Source organism: Trichechus manatus, unplaced genomic scaffold, assembly GCF_000243295.1.
Source record: "Trichechus manatus latirostris isolate Lorelei unplaced genomic scaffold, TriManLat1.0 scaffold00094, whole genome shotgun sequence".
Lineage (NCBI taxonomy): Eukaryota > Metazoa > Chordata > Mammalia > Sirenia > Trichechidae > Trichechus > Trichechus manatus.
Window position 1 is genome coordinate 2,441,314 of NW_004444030.1, and position 23,819 is coordinate 2,465,132.

At 36.8% G+C, this 23,819-nt stretch overlaps 1 protein-coding gene across 1 annotated transcript in view; it reads right to left on the bottom strand.

Annotated features, from left to right (window-relative positions):
* GUCY1A2 (guanylate cyclase 1 soluble subunit alpha 2) overlaps positions 1-23,819 on the bottom strand; it is a 347,932-nt gene that overhangs the window by 129,254 nt on the left and 194,859 nt on the right. The window contains exon 5 of the mRNA XM_004382468.1: positions 3,111-3,596. Coding sequence (XP_004382525.1) covers positions 3,111-3,596 — 486 coding nt within the window. The remainder of the gene's footprint in view (positions 1-3,110; positions 3,597-23,819) is intronic.

The following is a 23,819-nucleotide window of genomic DNA, read 5'->3' on the forward strand; positions in this document are numbered from 1 at the left end:
AAAAATTTTGGACAGTACAAGTCAGACAAAGGTCTAATCTCCATAATCTACAAGAAAATCCAACACCTCTACAACAAAAAGACAAACAATCCTATTTAAAAATGGGCAAAGGAAATGAACAGACACTTCACCAAAGAAGACATTCAAGCAGCCAACAGACACATGAGGAAATGCTTGCGATCACTAGCCATTAGAGAAATGCAAATTAAAGCCACAATGAGATACCATCTCACCCCGGCATTACTGGCACAGATCAAAAACACCGGAAATAGCAAATGTTGGAGGGGCTATGGGGAGATCGGAACTCTTATGCACTGCTGGTGGGAATGTAAAATGATACAACCATTTTGGAAAATGATACGGCACTTCCTTAGAAAGCTAGAAATAGACATACCATATGATCCAGCAATCCCACTCCTAGGAATATATCCTAGAGAAATAAGAGTCATTACTCGAACAGACATATGCACACCTATGTTCATGGCAGCATTGTTCACAATAGCAAAACGATTGAAACAACCTAGATGCCCATCAACAGATGAATGGATATAGAAACTATGGTACCTACACACAATGGAGTACTATGCAACGAGAAAGAACAATGATGAATCTGTGAACCATCTCATAACATAGACGAAACTGGAGGACATAATGCTGAGTGAAATAAGTCAGTCACAAAAGGACAAATATTGTATGAGATCTCTATTGTAAAAACCCATGAAAAAGTTCACACAGAAAAAGTAACAATCTTTGTTGGTTACCAGGGATGGCGGGGGGAAATATTAAATAGGCAATAGATAAGTGGTATCTTGGGTGAAGGGTGAGACACTACACAATACTGGGGAAACCAGCACTACTTGTACAAGGAAAGGTCATGAAAGCTCCATAGACACATCCAAACTCCCTGAGGGACTGAATTGCTGGGTGGACGGCTGTGGGGACCACGGTCTCGGGGAACATCTAGCTCAATTGGCATAACACACTTTATAAAGACAATGCTCTACATTCTACCTTGGTGAGTAGTATCTGGGGTCTTAAAAGCCTGTCAGCTGCCATCTAAGATACTCCACTGGTCTCATCCCTTCGGGAGCAAGGGAGAGTGAAGAGAACTGGATACAAGGGAAAGATTAGTCCAAAGGACTAATGGACCACAGCTACCATGGCCTCCACCAGACTGAGTCCAGTACAGCTAGATGGTGCCCGGCTACCACCACTGACTGCTCTGACCGGGATCACAACAGAGGGTTCTGGACAGAGTTGGAGAAGGATGTAGAACAAAATTCTAACTCACAAAAAAAAGACCTGATTTACTGGCCTGACAGAGACTGAAGAAATCCCCGAAAGTATGGCCCTCAGAAACCCTTTTTGCTCAGTGGTGAAGTCACTTCCGAGGTTCACCGTTCAGCTGGGGAGTGGACAGCCCCATAAAACCAAATGGGACTAATGAAGCACAGCAGTCCAGGGACAAGGACTAGAAGGCAGAAGGGGACAGGAAAGCTGGTGATAGGGAACCCAAGGTTGAGTAAGGATAGTGTTGATGTGTTGTGAGGTTGTTAACCATTGTCATAGGGCAATATGTGTACTAACTGTTTAATGAGAAACTATTTTGTTCTATAAACCTTCATCTAAAGTGAGAATAGCAGCACAATTGGAAGAGCGTAGTCGATGTCACTGAACTGTGCATGTAGAAATTTTTGAAATGGTGTATCTTTGGCTATGTATATTTTCACCAAAAAAAAAAAAAAAAAAGGTCAATTAGGGGGAGGGTTGACATGTCATGGGGTTGTTAACCAATGTCATAAAACAATATGTGTACTACTGTTTCATAAGAAACTATTTGTTCTGTAAACCTTCACCTGAAGTACAATTAAAAAAAAAAAATGAGAAGCAAGGAGGGGCAGGGAAGCTAGATTAATGGAAATGGAATAATCAGAATGGGAATAACGAGAATGGTGACATACTGTGAAAAATGTAACCAATGTCACTGAACAATACGTATAGAAATTGTTAAATGGGAACCTAATTTGCTGTGTAAACTTTCACCAAAAACAATAAAATATTAAAAAAAAAAGAAAACCATATGGAGCACAGTTCTACTCTGACACACATGGGGTCACCATGAGTTGTAATCAACTAGATTATAGCAACTGGTTATATATTGTAAGTAATGCACCAGAGAACACCTTTCTCTGAAGGAGACATGTCTCAACCAAAACACCCTCTGGATCATAATGTGAGACTACAAAGTGAAACAGACAGGTTCTTTTCAAGTCTGCTTATGTGAAAGTCATACTATAAAAAGAAGTTGCTGGTCTAGACAGATTAGTAAAAAGAAAAAAAAAAACAAAAAAATCCCTACAGTTTACTATTGTTTATTTATACTAAAGGTATTTGCCAGCTTTCATATACAAAAGCTATGGACCCTGACATTGTGCAATTCATATGGAATTCTATGTAAATTCCATTCTTCTGATAGATACAGGGCTGAACCACTCAAAACACTACCATGGTTTTAATGAGAAACTGATATAGTTTCCAAAGTCAGACCAGCAAAAGGTGATTGGCACGTGTTTTCAATTCTTTTTCAATGGAAAACTCTGTGCTCTAACTAAAACCACTGGTAATCTATGCAACAGCTACAATATTTGCATGTATTCTTTTAGAATTAGCGGAATCTCACTTAATTGACAATGCTGATTAGCCATGATTTAATTTATAATGCAATGGATATTTTAGCTTAACTTGCTGTTTCTTTATAACTGTCAGATTACAATTCTTACTTTATATTGATGTCTAAGTAAGATTAATTTTGTGGTTATAAGTTGCCTAGAATTCAGCAATCTTAATTTTTTTAATCATAAATTCTGAGGACTAAGCTACACAGAATTTTCTTTACTGAGCAATATTTACCAACGTCAGTAGTATAAATTTACTCCTAATGAAAGTTTACTCACAAGGCAAAAATACCTATATTCTGTATAACGATTTCTAAATTAAACAGATTATTTACTATTAAGCTTAAGTATTTAAAAAAAAAGGATCCTTGCAATTTAATTATCATGACAATTTACTATAAAAATATTTACATATAGGTAACTAAACCCCCTTACCTTATAGATATCCAAAAATCCACACTGGTGGTCAAATCTGGTGTACAGTTCATTCAGCATGCTGATCACTTGCATGGGAGTACACTGGGCACAGATGGCTGTGAAACCAACAATGTCCGAAAAGAGCATGGTGACATCATCAAACTTTCTGGCCTGCACTTGCTGCCCTTGCCACAATTGCTGGGCTACATCGCCAGGGAAAATGGAATATAGGAGATCCACTGTCTTCTTCTTCTCTTCTTCCAGGGCCTGGTGAGTTCTTTCTAATGTTGCCTTTAATTTATCCATCCTTTTCTTCAAGCCATCTTGAGCCTTTGCCTGCTCACCAACCAAAATGACATCTCGTGTGGCATCATGGATAGGGATGTCCGAGAGATGCAGCCCTCGACCCATGAGTTCATCCAGCTTGTCCACACAGGGAGAGCCCAAAAATAAAATGGAATTTGATTCTGGGACATGGATCATCTGTCCTTTGACTTCCATCACCTGCAAAATTAACATGAAATTTAGATCAGTGCTCTTCCCATACTAGGTGCACACAATTCATATATATCTGATGAAAAGGAGATGAAAGAATAGTTTAATTAGTTTAATAGTTTAATTTCAATCACCATATATTATTCAGCCTTTCTGCATTCATGTAAGCCCATTTAAATATGATTTACAGCCAGTGTAAAAGCCATGGTTCTGAATAGAGACCATTATTATTGTGTACCACTCAGCTGCTTTCCAAAGACAGTGATGAAATGGAAAGTGAGATCGATGAGAAATGAAACAGGAACACATATTTTATTCAAAATGAAATTACTTCCAGGTACATCATGAGACTGGCTCATGGGCCAATTCAAAAAACTTTCAACCTATTTAATAAGGATGGAATTAGGATAAGTCTATCTGTCAAAATAATTACATTTAACTGTCATTAAAATAACATTCCTTTTGTAAAATAAGTCCAGGAGATTAAAATAAATCAAAATAGTTGCTTGGCCTTATATGAGTCATTTTTCAACCAGCTACAGTCATTTGAAAATTAAGTAGTCTTTGTATACAGATAATGATGACTAAATAAAATTTAAACCAGACATCATTAAACCAGCATTACCAGAAAATAACTCAGCCAGTGTATTCATACAAGCAAAAATAAACCAAAAAATCCGGATACCACTGAAGAAATCCAGTTATTAAGATAAAGAATCTAAGGATGTAGCAATTTAAATCTATCCCTCCTTACTATGCCCTTTCACTGGATAATTTGGGGAAAGATGTTTAATGGGAAACTTAGTGAATCACAGGTTTATTTTCTCTTAGCTTGGTTCCCTAAGGAACAGTCAGAGAGGATGAGCACCAGTAGAAAAGGAAAGGTGGACTTAGGATAATGCTATTCAAACAGAGTTATTTGGGTTAGAATAAGGTATTTCAGCCCACCTGGAGAGAAAACTGGTGATAATTGTTTGGAAAGAACAGTCTAAGAGTTGACCAATTGAGACTGTGTATGAGTTCCATTTATGTCAAAAGCACCTACCACATGGAAAATTCTAAATAAATGTATTTTCCTTAATTCTCGTAACATGAAGTAGTTAGCCTAGTTGATGAAACTGGAGGCATAGGACAAACAAGGGATAAACCATAGGGATTTGAGTTTTTAGGCCTCCAAATGTTTTACTTTGTACCTCCTGCACCATTCACCAAGATCTAGACTATAAAGGGAAATAAAATTGAATCTTTGCTTGATATAATTCTTATGAAATGAAATACTTTATCTTATGTAAAGCTTCTGCTAAAGTTCAGTATTACATCCTTCTTTCGTACTACTCTCATTTTTCACTGAAGTATTTATTCAGTGTTTTCTATTTACTAGTTACTGCTCTGGGTAGTAAGCATAGAAAGGTAAAGTATGGTTGCCCATATATCATTTCAAGATATATCAGTATGGTGGGGAACAAAATCTATATAGCCCAGAGAACAAGGTGAAGAAGCCGCTCTCAATTCCCCACCTAAGGTGGAGTCTCAAAAGACAGCAGTCTGTGACTTGAGCACAGAGAAAATAATCATTCTGTAATGTATTCCAGATTCTTTTATATATTCATGATAAGCCTTTTTTTTTTTTTTTTTTTTGGTGGGGAAAGGGGTTTGAGTTGTTAATGAAGTATACTTTCCCACTCCTAGGATATTACGGGGAGAGTAGGAAGATACACATAATGAACAACCCCACAGTTTATAAATTGTCATATATAAATTTTTTTAATTAATATAAAATCAATAACCCTGATAACCTTTGTAAAGCTAACAAGATTTTTCAATGGCAATAATAACGTTCTGATGCCAATGGATATAAACTTCTATCTAGTGTCTTTCTCTCTCTTTCTCACTTTTCTGACATTTCTTTCCAATCGTTTTCTTTTTTTTTTTTTCCTCACTCTGTCTTTCTTCTCCTTTCTCCTTTTTCTTCTCTGGGCTTGTACTTTTTTCAATCTCCTCTTTTAATTTTGGTATTTATCTCTACTTCTCCTGTCTCTCTCTCCATCATCATATGCAAGCCACTGCCCCTCAGTTTTTCCATTGATTCTTCCTTTCTCTTTTCCTTTTCTTTCTAGGTATCAGCCCCTACATTTCCCATCTCACTATCTTAAATATGGAATCTATGTGTATGTGTAAATAACATTACTATGTGGAATATCAATATCCTAGGCATTAGTGAGCTGAAATAGATTGGATTGGACATTTTGAATCAGATAATCATATGTTCTACTATGCCAGGAATGACAAATTGAAGAGGAAAAGTGTCACATTAATCATCAGAAAGAATATTTCAAGATCTAACCTGTGTACAATACTGATAATATACATATGTCTAGAAGGAAGACCAGTTATTCAACTACTATTTAAATTTACACGTGAACCGATAATGCCAAAGATGAAGAAACTGAAGATTTTTACCAACTTCTGCAGTCTGAAAATTGAACAAACATATAATCAAGATGCATTGTAATTATTGGTGATTGGAATGTGAAAATAGGAAACAAAGAAGAAGGATCAATAGACAGAAGATATACCCTTGGTGATAGAAATGACCTCAGAGACCACATGATAGAATTTTGCAAGACCAACAACTTATTCACTGCAAATACCTTTTTTTCAACAACATAAATGATGACTATACACAAGGACCTTGCAGAATGGAATACACAGGAACCAAATCAACCACGTCTGTGGAAAGAGAAGATGGAGAAGCTCAATATCATCAGTCAGAACAAGGCCAAGGGACTGTGGAACACACCATCAATTGCTCCTATGCAAGGTCAAGTTGAAGCTGAAGAAATTTAAAACAAGTCCATGAGAGCCAAATTATGACCTTGAGTATATCCCACCCGGATTTAGAAACCATCTCAAGAATAGATTTAACGTGCTGAACACTAATGACCAAAGAGCAGATGAATTGTGGGATGACACCAAGGACATCATATATGAAGAAAGCAAAATGTCATTAAAAAGACAGGAAAGAAAGAAAAGACCAAAATGGATGTGAGAAGAGACTCTGAAACTTGCTCTTGAATGTAAAGTAGTTAAAGTGAATGGAAGAAAGGATGAAGTAAAAGAGCTGAACAGAAGATTTCAAAGGTCAGCTCAAGAAGACAAAGTACTATAATGAAATGTGCAAAGACCTAGAATTAGAAAACCAAAAAGGAAGAATATGCTCAGCATTTCTCAAGCTGCAAGAACTGAAGAAAAAATTCAAGTCTCAAGTTGCAATACTGAAGGATTCTACAGGGAAAATACTGAACAACACAGGAAGCATCAAAAGAAGATGGAAGGAATATACAGAGTCACTGTACTAAAAAGAATTGGTCGACATTCAGTCATTTCAGGTGGCAGCATACGATCAAGAACCAATGGTACTTAAGGAAGAAGTCCAACCTACACTGAAAGCATTGGCAAAAAGCAAGGCTCCAGGAATTGATGGAATACCAATTGAGATGTTTTGACCAACAGATGCAATGCTGGCAGTGCTCCTTCATCTATACCAAAAGATTTGGAAGACAACTACCTGGCCAACCGACTGGAAGAGATCTATATTTCGGATCATCTCCAAAAAAGGTGATCTAATGAAATGTGGAAAAAATCGAACAATATCATCAATATTATATGCAAGGAAAATTTTGCTGAGGTTAATTCAAAAATGGCTTCAGCAATGCATCAACAGAGAGCTGCAAGAAATTCAAGCTGGATTCAGAAGAGGATGTGGAACCAGGGCTATCACTGCTGATGTCAGATGGATTTTGGCTGAAAGCAGAGAATACCAGAAAGATGTTTGCCTGTGTTTTATTGACTACGCAAAGGCATTTGACTGTGTGGATCATAACAAATTATGGATATCATTGTGAAGAATGGGAATTCCAGAACACTTAATTGTGCTCACGTGGAACCTGTACATAGATCAAGAAGCAGATGTTCAAACAAAACAAAGGGATACTGTGTGCTTTAAAGTCAGGTAAGGTGTGTGTCAGGGTTGTATCCTTTCACCATACTTATTCAATATGTATGCTGAGCAAATAATCCAAGAAGCTGGACTATATGAAGAAGAATGTGATATCAGGATTGAAGGAACACTCATTAACAACCTGCGATATGCAGATGACACAACCTTGTTTGTTGAAAGTGAAGAGGACTGGAAGCACTTACTGATGAAGATCAATGACTACAGCCTACAGTATGTATTACACCTCAACATAAAGAAAACAAAAATCCTCACAACTGGATCAATAAGCAACATCATGATAAATGGAGAAAAGATTGAAAGTATCAAGGATTTCATTTTACTTGGACCCACAATCAACACCCATGGAAGCAGCAGTATGTCATACGGCACTGGGCAAATCTGCTGCAAAAGACCTCTTTCAGGTGTTAAAAAGCAAACATATCACTTTGGGAACTAAGGTGCACCTGATCCAAGCCATGGTATTTTCAATCGCCTCGTATACATGTAAAAGCTGGACAATGAGTAAAGAAGACTGAAGAAGAATTGATGCATTTGAATTATGGTGTTGGTGAAGAATATTGTTAATAGACCATGGACTGCAATAAGAACAAACACATCTGTCTTGGAAGAGTACAGCCAGATTGTTCCTTGTAAGTGAGAATGATGAGACTTCATCTCACATATGTTGGACATTATCAGGAGGGACCAGTCCCTGAAGAAGGACATCATGCTTGATAGAGTAGAGGGTCACCAAAACCAAGGAAGACCCTCAGTGAGATGGACTGACACAGTGGCTGCAACGATGGGCTCAAACATAGCAATGACTGTGAGGATGGTGCAGGACCGGGCGGCATTTGTTTCTACATAGGGTTGCTATGAGTCAGAACCAACTTGATGACACCTAACAACAATAACATAGGGAATAAATAAAAATGTACTTTTATTTCAATTTTCAAGGAAGCTGAGTTGAATATTTTATATTTAGTCTCAAAAGTATGAAACAATAAATACATTCCTGACTTGTATGTAGCCATTAGTTACTTTTTTTGAAATCTGAGTCAACAGAGTTAGAAAAAAAAACTGCTTACCTCCTACACTACAGAAAACAATTCATGAAAGAGAAGGCCTATCAAATAAAGCAAATAACTTTCTTTTTTATATTTTTAATCAGTGAATGTTTTTCCTTATTTAAGAAATTGGAAAATTCTATTGGACATTTGTGTCACTGCCACACATGAATTTTTATTTTAATCGGAAATAATATAAATTATTCTTCTTGAATCCTTTTGTTTCATTATAATTATAAATTCAGAAATTCACCATACTCTGCATATATGAATTTAACAATATGCAAAACAATTATAAGAACTACCTAATTTTTATGCAAATAATACGTGCATTCTACGTTTCTTTGCCAACCATGCCCTCCCCTTCCTGTAAGATATTTTTGTAAGCTTGCTATTGTAATTTTTTTTTTACACGTTGCTTGGTTAAGCAGAGGGTCAGCAAAGAAGACGAAGACCCTCAGTGAGATGAACTGACACAGTGGCTGCAACAACTGGCTCAAGCATAACAGTGATTTTGAAGATGACGCAGGACCCGGCAGTGTTTCGCTCTGTTGTACACAGGGTCGCTATACTCGGAACTGACTATATGGTACCTAACAACAACAAGATTCTAATTATTTTTACAAATTGCTGTAAAAAATAATTAGCATAGAGCGCTTAGAATTAGCATAGAAAGCGTGGTTAGGAAAAAAAAAGAATACGTTTTATTTTCATAAAAACATGGTACTTTTTTTATGCAGGGAAAACAGAATTTTGGAAAAATGCTTAAAATAGAAACATCTCTCTAAGGTTTTATTACATCTTAAATTATATTAACATTTCAATGAAACAGAGCAAAAGGCATGAGAAAAATAAACTGTCTTAAAGTCTATTAGATTTCAGAAATTGGCAAGCATAGGAAAGGGGAGTATTTGACTCTGGGCTACAGTAAAAAGGTTAAAAGTTATCCTATCAGTAATCTTGGTTATCAGGTTGTGTTAAATAAACTACCTACATTACTTCAATTTTTAGGCATAGGTATAGATAAGATGATATTTATCACTGTAATCAATGAGTAATTAGAAATTAAGTGGAAGAAAACCAAAGACACAAGGGAAAGATTAGTCCAAAGGACTAATGGACCACAACTACTACAGCCTCCACCAGACTGAGTCCAGTACAACTAGATGGTGCCTGGCTACCACCACCAACTGCTCTGACAGGGATCACAATAGAGGGTCCCAGACAGAGCTGGAGAAAAATGTAGAACAAAATTTTAACCCACAAAAAAATACTAGGTTTACTGGTCTGACAGAGACTGGAGAAACCCCAAGAGTATGGCCCCTGGACACCCTTTTAACTCAGTACTGAAGTCACTCTGAGGTTCACCCTTCAGCCAAAGATTAGACAGGCCCATAAAACAAAACGAGACTAAATGGGCACATCAGCTCAGGGGCAGGGACGAGAAGGCAGGAGGAGACAGGAAAGCTGGTAACAGGGAACCCAAGGTTGAAAGCGGAGAGTGTTGACATGTCATAGGGTTGGCAACCAATATCACAAAAACAATACATGTATTAATTGTTTAATGAGAAACTGATTTGCTCTGTAAACCTTCATCTAAAGTACAATAAAAAGAAAGAAAAAATATACAAATTGCAAATTAGCACATTAAAAAAAAATAAATTAAGTGTACCTAAGTCATATAACTGCATACTATCCATTCTTATATTTTGCATATCTTAAGCATGGATTGGAACCCTAGTGGCACAGTGGTTAAATGCTATGGCTGCTAACCAAAAGGTTGGCAGTTCAAATCCACCAGCTGCTCCTTGGAAACCCTATGGGGCATTTCTACTCTGTCCTATAGGGTTGCTATGGGTCAGAATCGACTCGAAGGCAGTGGCTTTAGTTTTGGTTTGGAAGCATGGACTAATCCATGCTGTCATGGATCTTCAGATCTTATAAGATAATCATTTGAGACAGTTACATATAATGGTTAGGAAAGAAGGATTTGGGAGAAACCAGACCTGGATTCGAATTTTCTCTTTCTTGACTGACATCTAAGTGTACCAACTCACCTAGGCTGAGCTGAGTTACTTCTCCTTTTATAGCATCAGTTCCCTTATCTATTAAAAGGCAATGATAATGATGATGATTTCCATGAGAATGATGCCTATAGCTCGTACATCTGTTGAGTACTTGCCAAGGGCCAGGTACTGTGCTGAGCACTTAATTTATATTTTTTTATTGAATTTTACTTTATGCTAGCTATTACTATCCTAATTTTTCAGATGAGATTTATGGAGAATAGGTTTGTCAGAAAACACAGCTAATAGTAGAGTCAGAATCAAACCCAAGTTGGATTGATTCCAAAGGACATGCTCTTAACCTCTGAGGAAGCATTATGGCTGGCAGGGGGATAAAAATTCTAAATAATAATCAATATGATGGCAAAACAGCCTTAATGAAATCTTCATAGCGGGCAGCTGAAAAAAAAACTTGTTGCTAAAGACGTAGATTAAGTAATTATCTGCATGCCTGTATACCCAAATTCAGTTCAATAAAAAGGTCACTTCTGGAAGTTATTTCAAGCCTTTCAGACCTCTGAGATATAATTTATGAAAGCACAAACAGAAAAGCCAGAAGGGCCTCTGCTCTCACAGAGTAACATTCATTTTGGAAGCACTAGCTCTAGAAAAAAAGATGGACATCAACAAATCCCTTCCCCAGGAAGCCTCTATGCTCCCATAGTCTTGAAATTCTACTCTTTACTACACTCAGAGACATTGCATTGCTAAAACCACCAGCAAAAGGAATCCCACCAGCACAAGTGCCCAGCCAGGAAGTACTGTTCATCCACATGGGCTAGAGAATCTCTTCCTCTACCTAGAGGCACCAAGATGACTGGCCTGGGGAAGCTTATTATGCCCCCTCAATCAGCATTAGCAAGGATGAGTGGGAGCCCCAGAAGCACCAGATAAACAAAGCAGATGAAAACAGCACCACATAAACTCTGAAAATTACACTGTCATTCCAACCACACAGCCCACAAAAGTAGCCTAGGACCTGCATGATAAACCTATATAAAATGACTGTCTGATAAAATAAAAAATTTAAATAAGACCTAGAGTTTCTTAACATAATATCCATACTGTTCAGGATACAATTGATAATCACCCATCATAACAAGAACCAGGAAAATCACAACTTAAGAAAAGACAATTGACAGCAACACAAAATGAATCAGATGTTTGAAGTATCAGTCAAGATTTTTAAAAAGGCTATCATAAAGTTTCAGAAAGGAATGACAAATTCTTCTCAATGAATAAAAATTAAAAAATTAGCAAATAAATATAAAGAATTTCAAAAATCAAATTGAAATTATAGAACTAAAACTACAATAACATAAATAGAAAACTTGCTGGGTGGGCTCAAAAATACAGTAGGGATAACAGAAGATAGACTCTATGAATTTGAGAACAGTTCTATAGAATTTACACAGCCTCCCCAACAGAGAAAAAAACAGGCTGAAAGAAAAAAATGAACAGAGCCTCAGGGACCTGTAGAACAATGGCAAAAGATCTAACATTCATATCATGGGAGTTCCAGAAGGAGAGGAGAAAGAAAATAAGACTGAAAAAGAATTTGAAGAAATAATGGCTGAAAACATCTCAATTTTGCTAAAAGACACAAACCTATAGATTCAACAAGTTATGTGAACCTCAAATAGGATAAACCCAGAGAAATCACACTAAGACACATCACAATTAAACTTCTGAAAACTAAATACAAAGAAAAACCTTGAAAGCATCCAGAGAGAAATGGTGCATTACCTATAGGAGAACACCAATTTGAATGACAGCTGATTTCTCATCTGAAACCATGGAATCCAGAAGAAAGTGGCATATTATTTTTCAAATGTTGAATGAAAAAAATTGTCAACTGTAAATTCGTCATCAGGGAAATAAAGACATTCACAGACAAAGGAAAACTAGTCTTGTCCTGTTGTTGTTGTTAGGTGCCATTGAGTTGATTCTGGCTCATAGTAACCCAATATGACAGAGCAGAACTGCCCCATCACTCCAATCTCTGTCTCCATCTTCACATTGCCTTCTCGTGTGTGTCTCCCTCTGCCTCCCTCTTATAAGGACACTTATGATGAGTATCAGCTGGTGTCACAATTTTTGTTTCAATCACCATATATTATTCAGACAACTTATGAGGAGGAGGATAATCTATTGTATTTGCCTGCATTTCTAGTCTCTCCATTGTTCTTTCCTGACACTCTTAAGATTCCTTATCTTATAATTTTCTTTCTGTTTGCAGAGCTTTCTTTAGCCCATATTTTAGGTCTGATATGACAATGAATCCTGGTGGCACAATGATTAAGAGCTCGGCTGCTAACAGGAAAGTTGATGGTTTGAATCTACCCTTCGGTTCTGTGGAAGAAAGACTTGGCAATCTGCTTCCATATAGATTTCAACCTGGGAAATCCTATGCGGCAGTGCAACTCTGTCATATTGGGTTGCTATGAGTCAGAAACACCAAGGCATGCCAGTAGCTACCAGAAGCTAGAAGAGGCAAGGCATGAACTCTCCCCCAGAGCCTCCAGAGAGAGAACAAACCTGTCTCAACACTTTGATTTCAGACTTCTGGACTCTAGAACTGTGAGAGAATCCATTTCTGTTGTTTTATGCCACCAAGTTGGTGATAGTTTGTAACAGCAGCCACAAGAAACTAATACAGATCTAAACAACAAAATCAATAAACAGGATCTAATTGACATGTATAGAACACTCCACCCAACAGCAGCAGAATATACCTTTTTTTCAAGATCCCATGGAACATACAATAAGACAGACTGTATCCTGGGCCATAAAATAAAATAAAGGACACAACATACTTAACAACTTGAAGTTATACAGAGTATGTTCTCTGACTATAATGGAATCAAACTAGAAATAAAAATCTCTTTCCTTCAAAAAGAGAACAGAAAAGTCTCTCAAAACATGGCAATGAGCTAATACCCTTCTAAACAATCCATGCATCAAAGAGGAATTTTCAAAGGAAATAAAAAATGCATAAGATGGAATTAAATGAAAATACAATATATAAAAATAAGTAGCATGCAGTTAAAGCAGCTCTGAGAAAGAAATTTATAGTACCAAATGCTTCCATTAGTGAAAAGGAAAGGCCTCAATATTTTAAACTCAGGAAACCAGAAAAAGAAGAGTAAAATAAGCCCAAAGCAAAGGAAGGAAATAATACACATCAGAGCAGTGAGCAATGAAACTGAAAACAGGAAAACAATAGAGAAAATTAATGAAACAAAAAGCTAGTTCTTCAAAGATATCAATAAAATTGATGAAAAATCTAGCAAAAGAGATTTAAAAAAAGAGAGAGAAAACAAATTACCAATATTAGAAACAAAACAGGGTATATCACTAAAGGTAGTGCCATTAAAAAAATAAGAGGATATTATGAATAACTTTATGTTCATAAATTTGACAAGTTTGAAGAAATGAACCAATTCCTTAAAATAAGATAAAGATAAAATGAATAAGTTAAATCGGCCTATAACCATTAAATAAATTGAACATGTAATTAAAAATATCTTCTTTAAAAAAACCCTCCAGGCCCAGATGGCTTAACTAGAGAAGTCTACCAAATATTTAAGAAGAATGAACACCAACTTTACAGTTTTTTCCAGTAAATAAAAAGGTCACTCACAATCCTACCATTATGATAATACTTCTGTTGACACTTTGAAATAAAATCTTCTACATTTTTTAAATTATTACTATACATCTCATATAAAATCAAACTATACAAAGTGATACATGAAAACAAACCATACATAAATTTTTGCAATTTCTTTCCACTTCAGTTTTTGAAGGTCTAAACAGTTTACATTTACATAAACACACCTACTCTTTCAAAAATTCTGTAACCAGGCTTCATCTCCTCTTACTAAACCTATATTACTTTTTAAAAAGAGATTTTGCATCCTTGAATATAGTCAATTCAACCTCTCAATAAAGACTCCATCATCTTAGTTAAGAAATGTGATTCATTTCTCCTCTCTGCACCCTTCTTCTAGCTAGGACACGACAGCCATATGTAATGACAGGCATATTTGGCCAAAAATACATAATTACATACATAATTTCTTCAAAACATTTAGACAGATGTCATCTGGCCCCAAAGAGTTATCTTCATCTGGTTTATCATTTAAGCCTGAGGCATTCTGCTTCTCCAAAACTATTTGACTAGGACCTCCATCCAAAATACTTCGTGTAGTTTTAAAAAGGTATTTTTCTATGTGATAGACTTGTTAAATCTCTCAGTTAATAAAGTAGAAGAGCTTTTTCTTTTCCCAGGTGTCTTATTTAGTTTTATCATTCAATTTGTGTTTTGATTCTTAGAAAATAATTATCCTAGTCAATAAGATATTTTGAAATGGAACCAAATTTCCCCAGAGGGCTATTGATATTTTTTAAAATTTCACCCTTTACCCTAATATCTTCATTTACAATAGCTACAGGTTTTAAATATTTGGGACAGTGTTTTGGTTTTCCCTTTCTGACCAGAATGCTTCATTACGTATTGTTATTTAAATAAGCAATTTAGAAATTATAAATCAAGGACACCAAGTATAATTTAAAAGAAATAAGAACATTCGTTGATTCATTTTGTCATCTATTTAAAAAATATTTACTTAATATTTTCAACCTGGCAGTACTATGCTGAGCACTTTAAATGTGCAGGAACTTAAGCAAACATCTTTGCATTTTTACAGAATTGAACAATAGAGTTAACAGAAAAGTGTGTGCGTGTGTGTGTATGTGAGTGTGTGTGTGTGTGTTGGGAAAATACTAACATCTGAGGCTAATTATGCTACTGTTTATTCCATAGATTGAAATGTTGCCTTTGTTGAGCTGAGATACAATAAAATTCATATTGTTTATTGATGAAATTAACAAAAAAACAAAAATCACATTCTATGCTTGCTTTATTTCCCCATGTGTTTGTACTTAATTTCATTTCTATTCTTTTAATCTCAGAAAATCATTCTAAAAAATGGATTTGAATTCTGTTTTGATAGATAAGTTAGAAAACCACATAATCAAGCAGATTTCAATGTTCAATGATTAGATGCCACTTTTCTTTTTAAATCACTGCAAGATTTATATAATATTTAAAGGAAATAGGTTTGTGCTTTATAGTTGAAAGAAGTACATCAGCAAATGTTTTATCATTCTGTTGTGCATATTTTCCAAATGTGAAATGCTTACGTTTTGCTTTTAGTTTCTTTATTCGTTTTTTATTTAACAAGCACTAAATTTCACACTATGTGGGAAATGCTAAATTGATGTGCAGTTTTTAATACCTTGCATACTCAGACTGCCTTTTTTCCCAAAGGGTGCAAATGATATGATTTTTCATCACATACACACAATCAGTAAATCAGAGACATTAGCGCAACAGCATTAAACGTTTTCCTTGTCTTAATACCGCAGTGAGCCTGCACCTCTGGAGTGGCTTTGTCACCACACAGTCACTCACACACTCCAGAGGGAATTTGTTTATATTTCTATAAAACTCGTTTTAAAAACTACATTTCAACAAGCTATAATAAACATATCACACCGCCACTAAAATAGTCTGCAAAGACAGGAATTTCTACACTCTCTTCAAGGAAATACGATATTGATTCTGTACAAGGCACTAACATATTGTCACATAATGATGAATTAAGCCACCTCATAGTTACAGAGTCATTTGGGTGTGTAAAATCCTGACCCAGCCAATTCACACAGGAATTTTTTTTTTAATTTTTTTTTTATGGTTGTAGTTTAAGTGAAAGTTTACAATTCAAGTTAGTCTCTCATACGAAAATTTATACATGCATTGTTATGTGACCCTAATTACTCTCCCTATACTGTGACAGCACACTTCTCCTTTCCACCCCATGTCCATTCAACCAGCTCCTGACCCTCTCTGCCTTCTCATCTTACCTCCAGACAGAAGCTGCCCATTTAGTCTCATGTATTTACTTGAGCTAAGAAGCATACTCTTCACGAGTATCATTTTATGTCCCACAGTCCAGTCCAATCTTTGTCTGAAGAGTTGGCCTCTGGAATTGTTTTAGTTCTGGGTTGACAGAGAGTCCAGGGGCCGTGCTTTCAGGGGTTTCTCCAGTCTCACTCAGACCAGTAAGTCTAGTCTTTTTATGAGAATTTGAGTTCTACACCCCATCTTTCTCCTGCTCCATCAGGGACTCTCTGTTGTGTTCCCTGTCAGGGCGGTCATTGGTGGTAGCCGGGCACCATCTAGTTCTTCTGGTCTCAGGCTGATAAAGTCTCTAGTCTATGTGGCCCTTTCTGCCTCTTGGGCTAATACCTCCCTTGTCACACAGGAATATTTTGATGAGTCCTTAAAGAGACTAACTTCCAGTTATATATTATTTGTGTGTGTGTGTATTTTAACATTTCTATTAAAATATATATTCTCCCACCTCTAGTTTCATTCCTGTGACTCAGGAGATCACAGGCAGTAATAAAAATAGTGCTTTTACATTTTGACTCAACTGTAAAAAATATTTAAGAGACATAACTAGAACTTGTGCTGAGGCCCAGATTGGTGAAACCTATTATTACAGTCACACGCTGCATAATGTCCCCTCAGGAAGTGTCTGACCACATATACGTCCATGGTCCCATAAGGTTTTTTTTTTTAAGGGAAAGTAGCTCTCCTGTTGTTTATTATTTCCCCCTAATGGTTTTAAAGACCCTAAATCTCCAGAGTGAATGAGCAGTGGGGCTGCAGGGCGTATCCTAATCCCGGCAGCACCTCTTCCTCTGCCTCCTCCTCCCCCTTCCCCTCTTCCTGGCGTCATTCACCAGCCCAGCAGTCATGCAACTGTTCACTCCTGGGGCAGGGCAGCACCCACCATGGCTTCTCTGTTTCTGCCAAGGGCACTGGTGGGGGCACCAGCAGGGCCATGGGTGCTTGTGGGCTCCAGCTCTGGGCGGCAGTGATGTCAGCTGGCAACCCCTGTTCGGCCTGAAGCCGCATACCCAGAAGGCTGGCCTCCTGTATCCAGTGGATACAGCTCTCAGGCTTTGTCCAGTGGGCTCCCGTAAGATTTTAATATAATAGGCTTTAGAGGGTTTGGCTCGTAACTACAGATTGCATGGGGACTGCCTATATATAATACAGTGTTGACACAATGTCCAATTTCACAGAACGTATGGTGGATGTTAAGCAACGCATAACTGTACTGAGAATTCTGGCTGTTGGATAAGCAGGGTTAAGGCAATTAGAGTATAGCATACACTTTCTAAAGGAGTAACAGGGAAATTACTTGATCTAAGGCATACACCATGCCTAAAGAAATACAGAGAGCTGTAAAATCTAGTTTTTAAGCTGATAGTTTATACAGAGAACTGCTGTACAACAGATCTTGCTGTGATGATGAAAATGTGGCTAATTTGATTGAAGAACTAAACTAATTTTTTTTTAATTTTATTAAGTTAAATTTAAATAACCACTTGTGGCTAGTGGAATTGTATGGGAGCATATCTCTGAAATAAAATGTGTGGCTCCAATATTCACTCATTTTTTTGAGCTAGCTATTATATTATCTCAGATGTTTTGTTTGTGAGTAACAAAAGAATTACATTTGAGTCACCACATGTTCCTTGCTTTTAAAAATGCCTCATAACAGGTAAGAATATTTCTTGAGAAACTACTATGCAGAGAAACTGTACTAAAAGACAGAATTGCATTTAAACAGTATCCGCCCCCATGGAGCTTATATTCTAGCAGTAGAGATTGATAATTTTTTAAAAAGTGATATGTTGTGGAGACCTGAGAGACACTCTTGCTACAGAGCAACTAGATCCTTGGTAAAACAAGCTTCGGGGGGCATTGGTTATCTCTAAAGTTGGCAGATGTTTCCATGAACAGCTCTTCTCTTCCCCGCCCCACCAAAAAAAAAGGAAACAAACAAAAAAAAAAAAAAAAAAAAAACAGATAAAAAGTAAAACGTTGATCCGGAGCCCTGAGCAGGGGCAGAAAGAAGCTGTGTTGCCTGAAAGCAATGTGGAGAGAGTACCCCTGCTGGGATTTCAAGAGTTGGGCCAGTTGTAAGGTCCAGGAGCCTAGTTGGAGATTCCTGAACTGAAACTCCACACTTGAAGAGGGTTAGAGTAGTCCTAGTATCTAAAACGTTCCCAATGTAGGATCTCAGAAGTCTCAATGGTCAAGATCAAGCAGTGGGTGAAGGCAAATGAATGAGGGAGTATCCAAAGAAACAATGAACACAATATTAAAATCTCTAAAAAACTATATATATTGGGATTGTCAGACTCAGAATATAGAGCACCCATATACTTAAAAATAAGGGTACAATCATAAAGGCAAACAAGCAATAAGAGACTATAAGGAGTGACTAGACAGTTTTGAAAAAAAAATGGAATGTGTGTATTTGTAGAATGGGAATAATAAAATATTTACCTCAAATAGCTGTAAAAATATAAACACAGACAGGTCTATATTACATGCTGAGTACAGTTCCTGGCACAAATTAAACCAAAAAAAAAAACAAAACTCATTGCCATCGAGTCAATTCCGACTCATGGTGACCCTACAGCCCTCAATAGACACTAGCTAACCCCATTATGGATTCCTGGACCTACTCCAAAACTGTGGAATCAGAACCCCCTGTTTCTGGACCTAGAAAAGTGATTTTTTTTTTTTTTTTTTTACAAGACGTATAAGTGATTCTGAAAATCAGCTAGACTTGGGAACTATTGTCTCAAATAATCAATTTGTCCAATACACCCACCCCATAAATGCAAATAAAGAAAATGAGGCATGGAGAAAAGAGACAACTTGCATGGGGTTGCATGGCAAGTTGGTAAAAGGGCAAAGATTCAAACTCTGGTCTCTTGACAGCCACACATGGTACTTTGTCAGAAAATATGATTGTTTGCTCTTTTTTTTTCTTGGCACAAGTCTGAAAAGCTTTTATTTTATTTATTTACTTATTTTATTGTGCTTTAGGTGGAAGTTTATAGCTCAAGTTAATTTCTCATTCAAAAATTTATACACATATTGTTTTGTGACACTGGTTGCAATCGCCACAATGTAACGGTATGCTCCCCCTTTCTACCCTGGGTTCCCTGTGTCCATTTGTCCAGTTCCTGTCCCTTCCTGCCTTCTTGTCCTACTTATGGACAGGAGCTGACCATTTGGTCTCGTATATTAGATTGAACTAAGAGGCACATTCTTCACGTGTGTTATTTTCTGCCTTATAGGCCTGTCTATCTTTGTCTGAAAAGTGGGCTTCAGGAATGGTTTCAGCTCTGGGTAGCAAAGTGTCTGGGGGCCATAGTTTCAGGGATTCCCCCAGTCTCTGTTAGACCAGTAAGTCTGGCCTTTTTATGTGAATTTGAATTCTGTTCTACATTTTTCTCCTGCTCTGTCTGGTACTCTCTGTTGTGATCCCTGTCAGAGTGATTGCTGGTGGTAGATGGGTACCATCTAGTTCTTCTGGTCTCAGGCTGGTGGATTCTCTGGTTCATGTGGTCCTTTAGTCCTCTGTGCTAGTATTTTCCTTGTGTCTTTGGTTTTCTTCTTTCTCCTTTGCTCCAGACAGGATGGGACCAATTGATGTATCTTAGATGGCCGCTCTCAGGTGCTACTCACCAAGGTGGGATGTGGAACATTTTCTTTATAAACTTTGTTCTGCCAATAGACCTAGAATTTCCCCAAGACTATGAATAAAGAATGGAATGTGGAGTTCAGTGGTGTCTCAGAGCTAGGACATGAACAAATCCAATAGCCTATAAAAATATTAATCAAAGGTGATTCACAAAACTGTTTCAACAAATGTTCTCGACAGTATTTGTTTTAATGCCTTTACAAATGATTGAAAATGTGAAAGGGTCCCTTACATTTTTGCACGACTGAAATTACATGTTTATTTTGTTACCACTTGGAGATTTCAGTTCTCTGGCCATATCCTTAAGGTTTGTCAAGGATCTGCTTGACAAACAAAAAAGCCTACTTGGTACCAAATAATCATCTCTTAATTATCCCTTGGACTGGTGTACCATGTTGAAATTTTCCTCGTGTTTCCACATACTGTGTCACAATTTGTCTTCCCAACATTGTAAGGAGCACATAATTGAGAATCCTGTAACTGGGGAGACTGAAATCATGGAGTTGCCAGAAATCACGGAGTTTATAAGTTACAGAGCCCTACCTGGGGCCCGGACTGCCTGACTCAACGTTCTTTCTATACACAGTACGGAGGAATAAAAAGAGAGCTTTGAAACTAAAAATGAGCTGATTTTAAAGCCTAGTTCTACCACTTGCTGGTTGGGTAACTGTAGGGAGATTGCATGGACTCTCAGGGTCTGAGCAACCTCATCTATAAAACTGGGATAACGATAATTTTAACTGAATAGAGTTAGGATAACATATAAATGAGATAGTGCATATAAAAGCCTAGCCCCATGCCCACATACATACATACTCAGTAATTATTATCAATTATTATTGTTATTATTATTAAGCATTATGATGATGACAATGATGACTCAGTCGGTGGAAGAGAAATAACTACAAACATGAAATTATATTGAAGAATTCATGATGATAATATCTTTTATAAAGCCAAATTGAATAATCATGGAACATGGGTTAAAAATACATCTTTTAGTCATTGAAACATTTTCAGTAACAAACTGGAAATCACCTAAATGTCTATAGATATCTGCTTAAATAAATCATGCTCCATCCATTTAAAACAATTTCACAAGTCACAAAAAATGCTACAATAAATATAATATCATGATGAAGGTTGACTTTGCATTGGCAGAATATCTTAGACATACATCATAGAATTTGTCTCTCTAGATATTCCCAAAAACATGAACATAGTGTAAAAGCTCCTTGACAAGATGATAAAGTTCAAGTGAAGAATCATTCCCTGGAGGCTGCCTATGATAGTGAAAAATACATGATTTATTGGGATATGGCAAGGGAAGTGTTCCAGGATGAGTAAAGGAAAGTTCAAAGGCCCAGAGCAAAAGAGAGCATAGCATATTTAGGGCACAGAAGAAAGTCCAGTATGATTACAGCAGAGAGTAAACAGGAATAGACCAGAGGCTGAACAGCTAAGCACAATCTAGTCAGGTAAAGGCCTTGAAATCTTAGCCTAGATCTTGTGATTCTCCAGTCCTCTATTTTCTCTTCAGTAACCATGGACATCCCTTGTCAAAGATGGCAAAATCACAAGAACCTGGGACCCCAGTTTCCCTTGGAGGATGGCTACTCAGAAGAGCTACTTAATCTGCTTTGGGCCTGTGATGTGAGCAAGAAATAAATATTTATTGTGTTAAGGGGTGAGGATTTGAAGATTGTTTGTTATAGCAGCTAGCATTGTGTACCTTGACTAATACACCAGGTCTTGACAAGAATATCACTTTTCCCCATCTTCATCACACACCTTAGAAGTGGTCTAGATTTGTACCTCCTCCATACTAGGACCATGGTGAATTAAAAAAAAAAAAAAAATCCATTGGAACTGTTTGCCAAGACAAACTGATTATATTCACTATTATTTTAATTAATATCATTACTATTTAAAGGTTTTATGCCTTCAATGAATTAAAGGCAGAGTCCAGGGATTAATACATATCTGAATCTGTAAGAGTGATTCTAAAGCTTTGCTTAAAGGACTAATATATGAGTGGTTTTATGCATATCCAACATTAATCATCATGAATTATAACTTGATATCAATTTTTTATCCCTTTGAAATTACATTTGTATCTTACATACCAGTCAGATGGTTTCAAAGCCTTTGAAGTATACTGTAAATAATTTAAATGGTTTCTTACATCTGATGTTCAGTAATGTATAAATAAAAACATTATTTGCAAGACATGAATGGGATAATCCCTTTAAAATTGAAAATCTTCAGGGAAAACTACATATTAGAGACCTTATTCCTTTCTGATGTTTATTTTGATAATAAAAATTCCAGCTTAAATTTTTTATCTGATTAAATTTTACAGTAACTAAGTTAGTATGAGCAGGCATAAAAATGGAGAATGGCTTAAAAAAGTTAAGTGATGTGTCCAAGGACTTTGGCTAAGAAAAAGTAGATGTGGAGCTAAAGCACAGGTGTTCTCTGCTTGGCCATGTCCTTTTCCTGCATATTTTACCATCACCCAAAAAAGTTTTTAAACTTGTACACTTGTACATGTGTCGGGGGAAACCCTCAGGACAATCTTCCACATGGGGCGCAAGAACTTTTGCACTGTCATTTAACGTTTGTTTGACTGTTTTCTTTCTCTTGGGAAGTAGGTGACATTACCAAACTGTTAACTCCCCATCTGTAAAATGGGAATAATAAATGAACCTACATAAAAGAATTGTTAGTTACCTTATATTGGTAAATATTTACAAACCACTTAGAACAATCTCTGGTAAATTAATAACATTATGTCTTTTTTGTTATTAAACAAACAAAAAAAAACACACACACAAGCTGGTTGCCATCAAGTCAATTCCAACTCATAGCGACTCTATAAGACCAAGTAGAACTGCCCCATAGGGTTTCCAAAGAGTAGCTGGTGGATTGGAATTGCTGACCTTCTGTTTAGCAGCCAAGCTCTTAACCACTGTGCCACCAGAGCTCCATTTGTTGTTATTAGTTTCTATCAGTCGGCTCCAACTCATGGTGACACCATGTACAACAGAATGAAATGTTGCCTGGTCCTGTGTCATCTTCATGATTGTTAGTATGTTTGAGCCCACTTTTGTGTCCATTGTGTCAATCCACCTCATTGAGGGTTTCCCTCACCTTTGCTGGGCCTCCACTTTACCAAACATGATACCGTATCCTTCTCCAGTGATCAGTCCCCCCTGGTGATGCATCCAAAGTAAGCAAGTTAAAGTCTCAGACAATATTCTGTGATCCATATGGTTTTCACTGGCTAATTTTAAGAAGTAGTTCTCCAGGGATTTCTTCCTAGTCTTTCTTAGTCTTGAAGCTCCACTGAAACCTGTCCAGCAAGGGTGACCCTGCCAGTATTTGAAGTACCAGGGGCATAGCATTCAGCATCACAGTCATATGCAAGGCATCACAGTACAACAAGCTGCTTG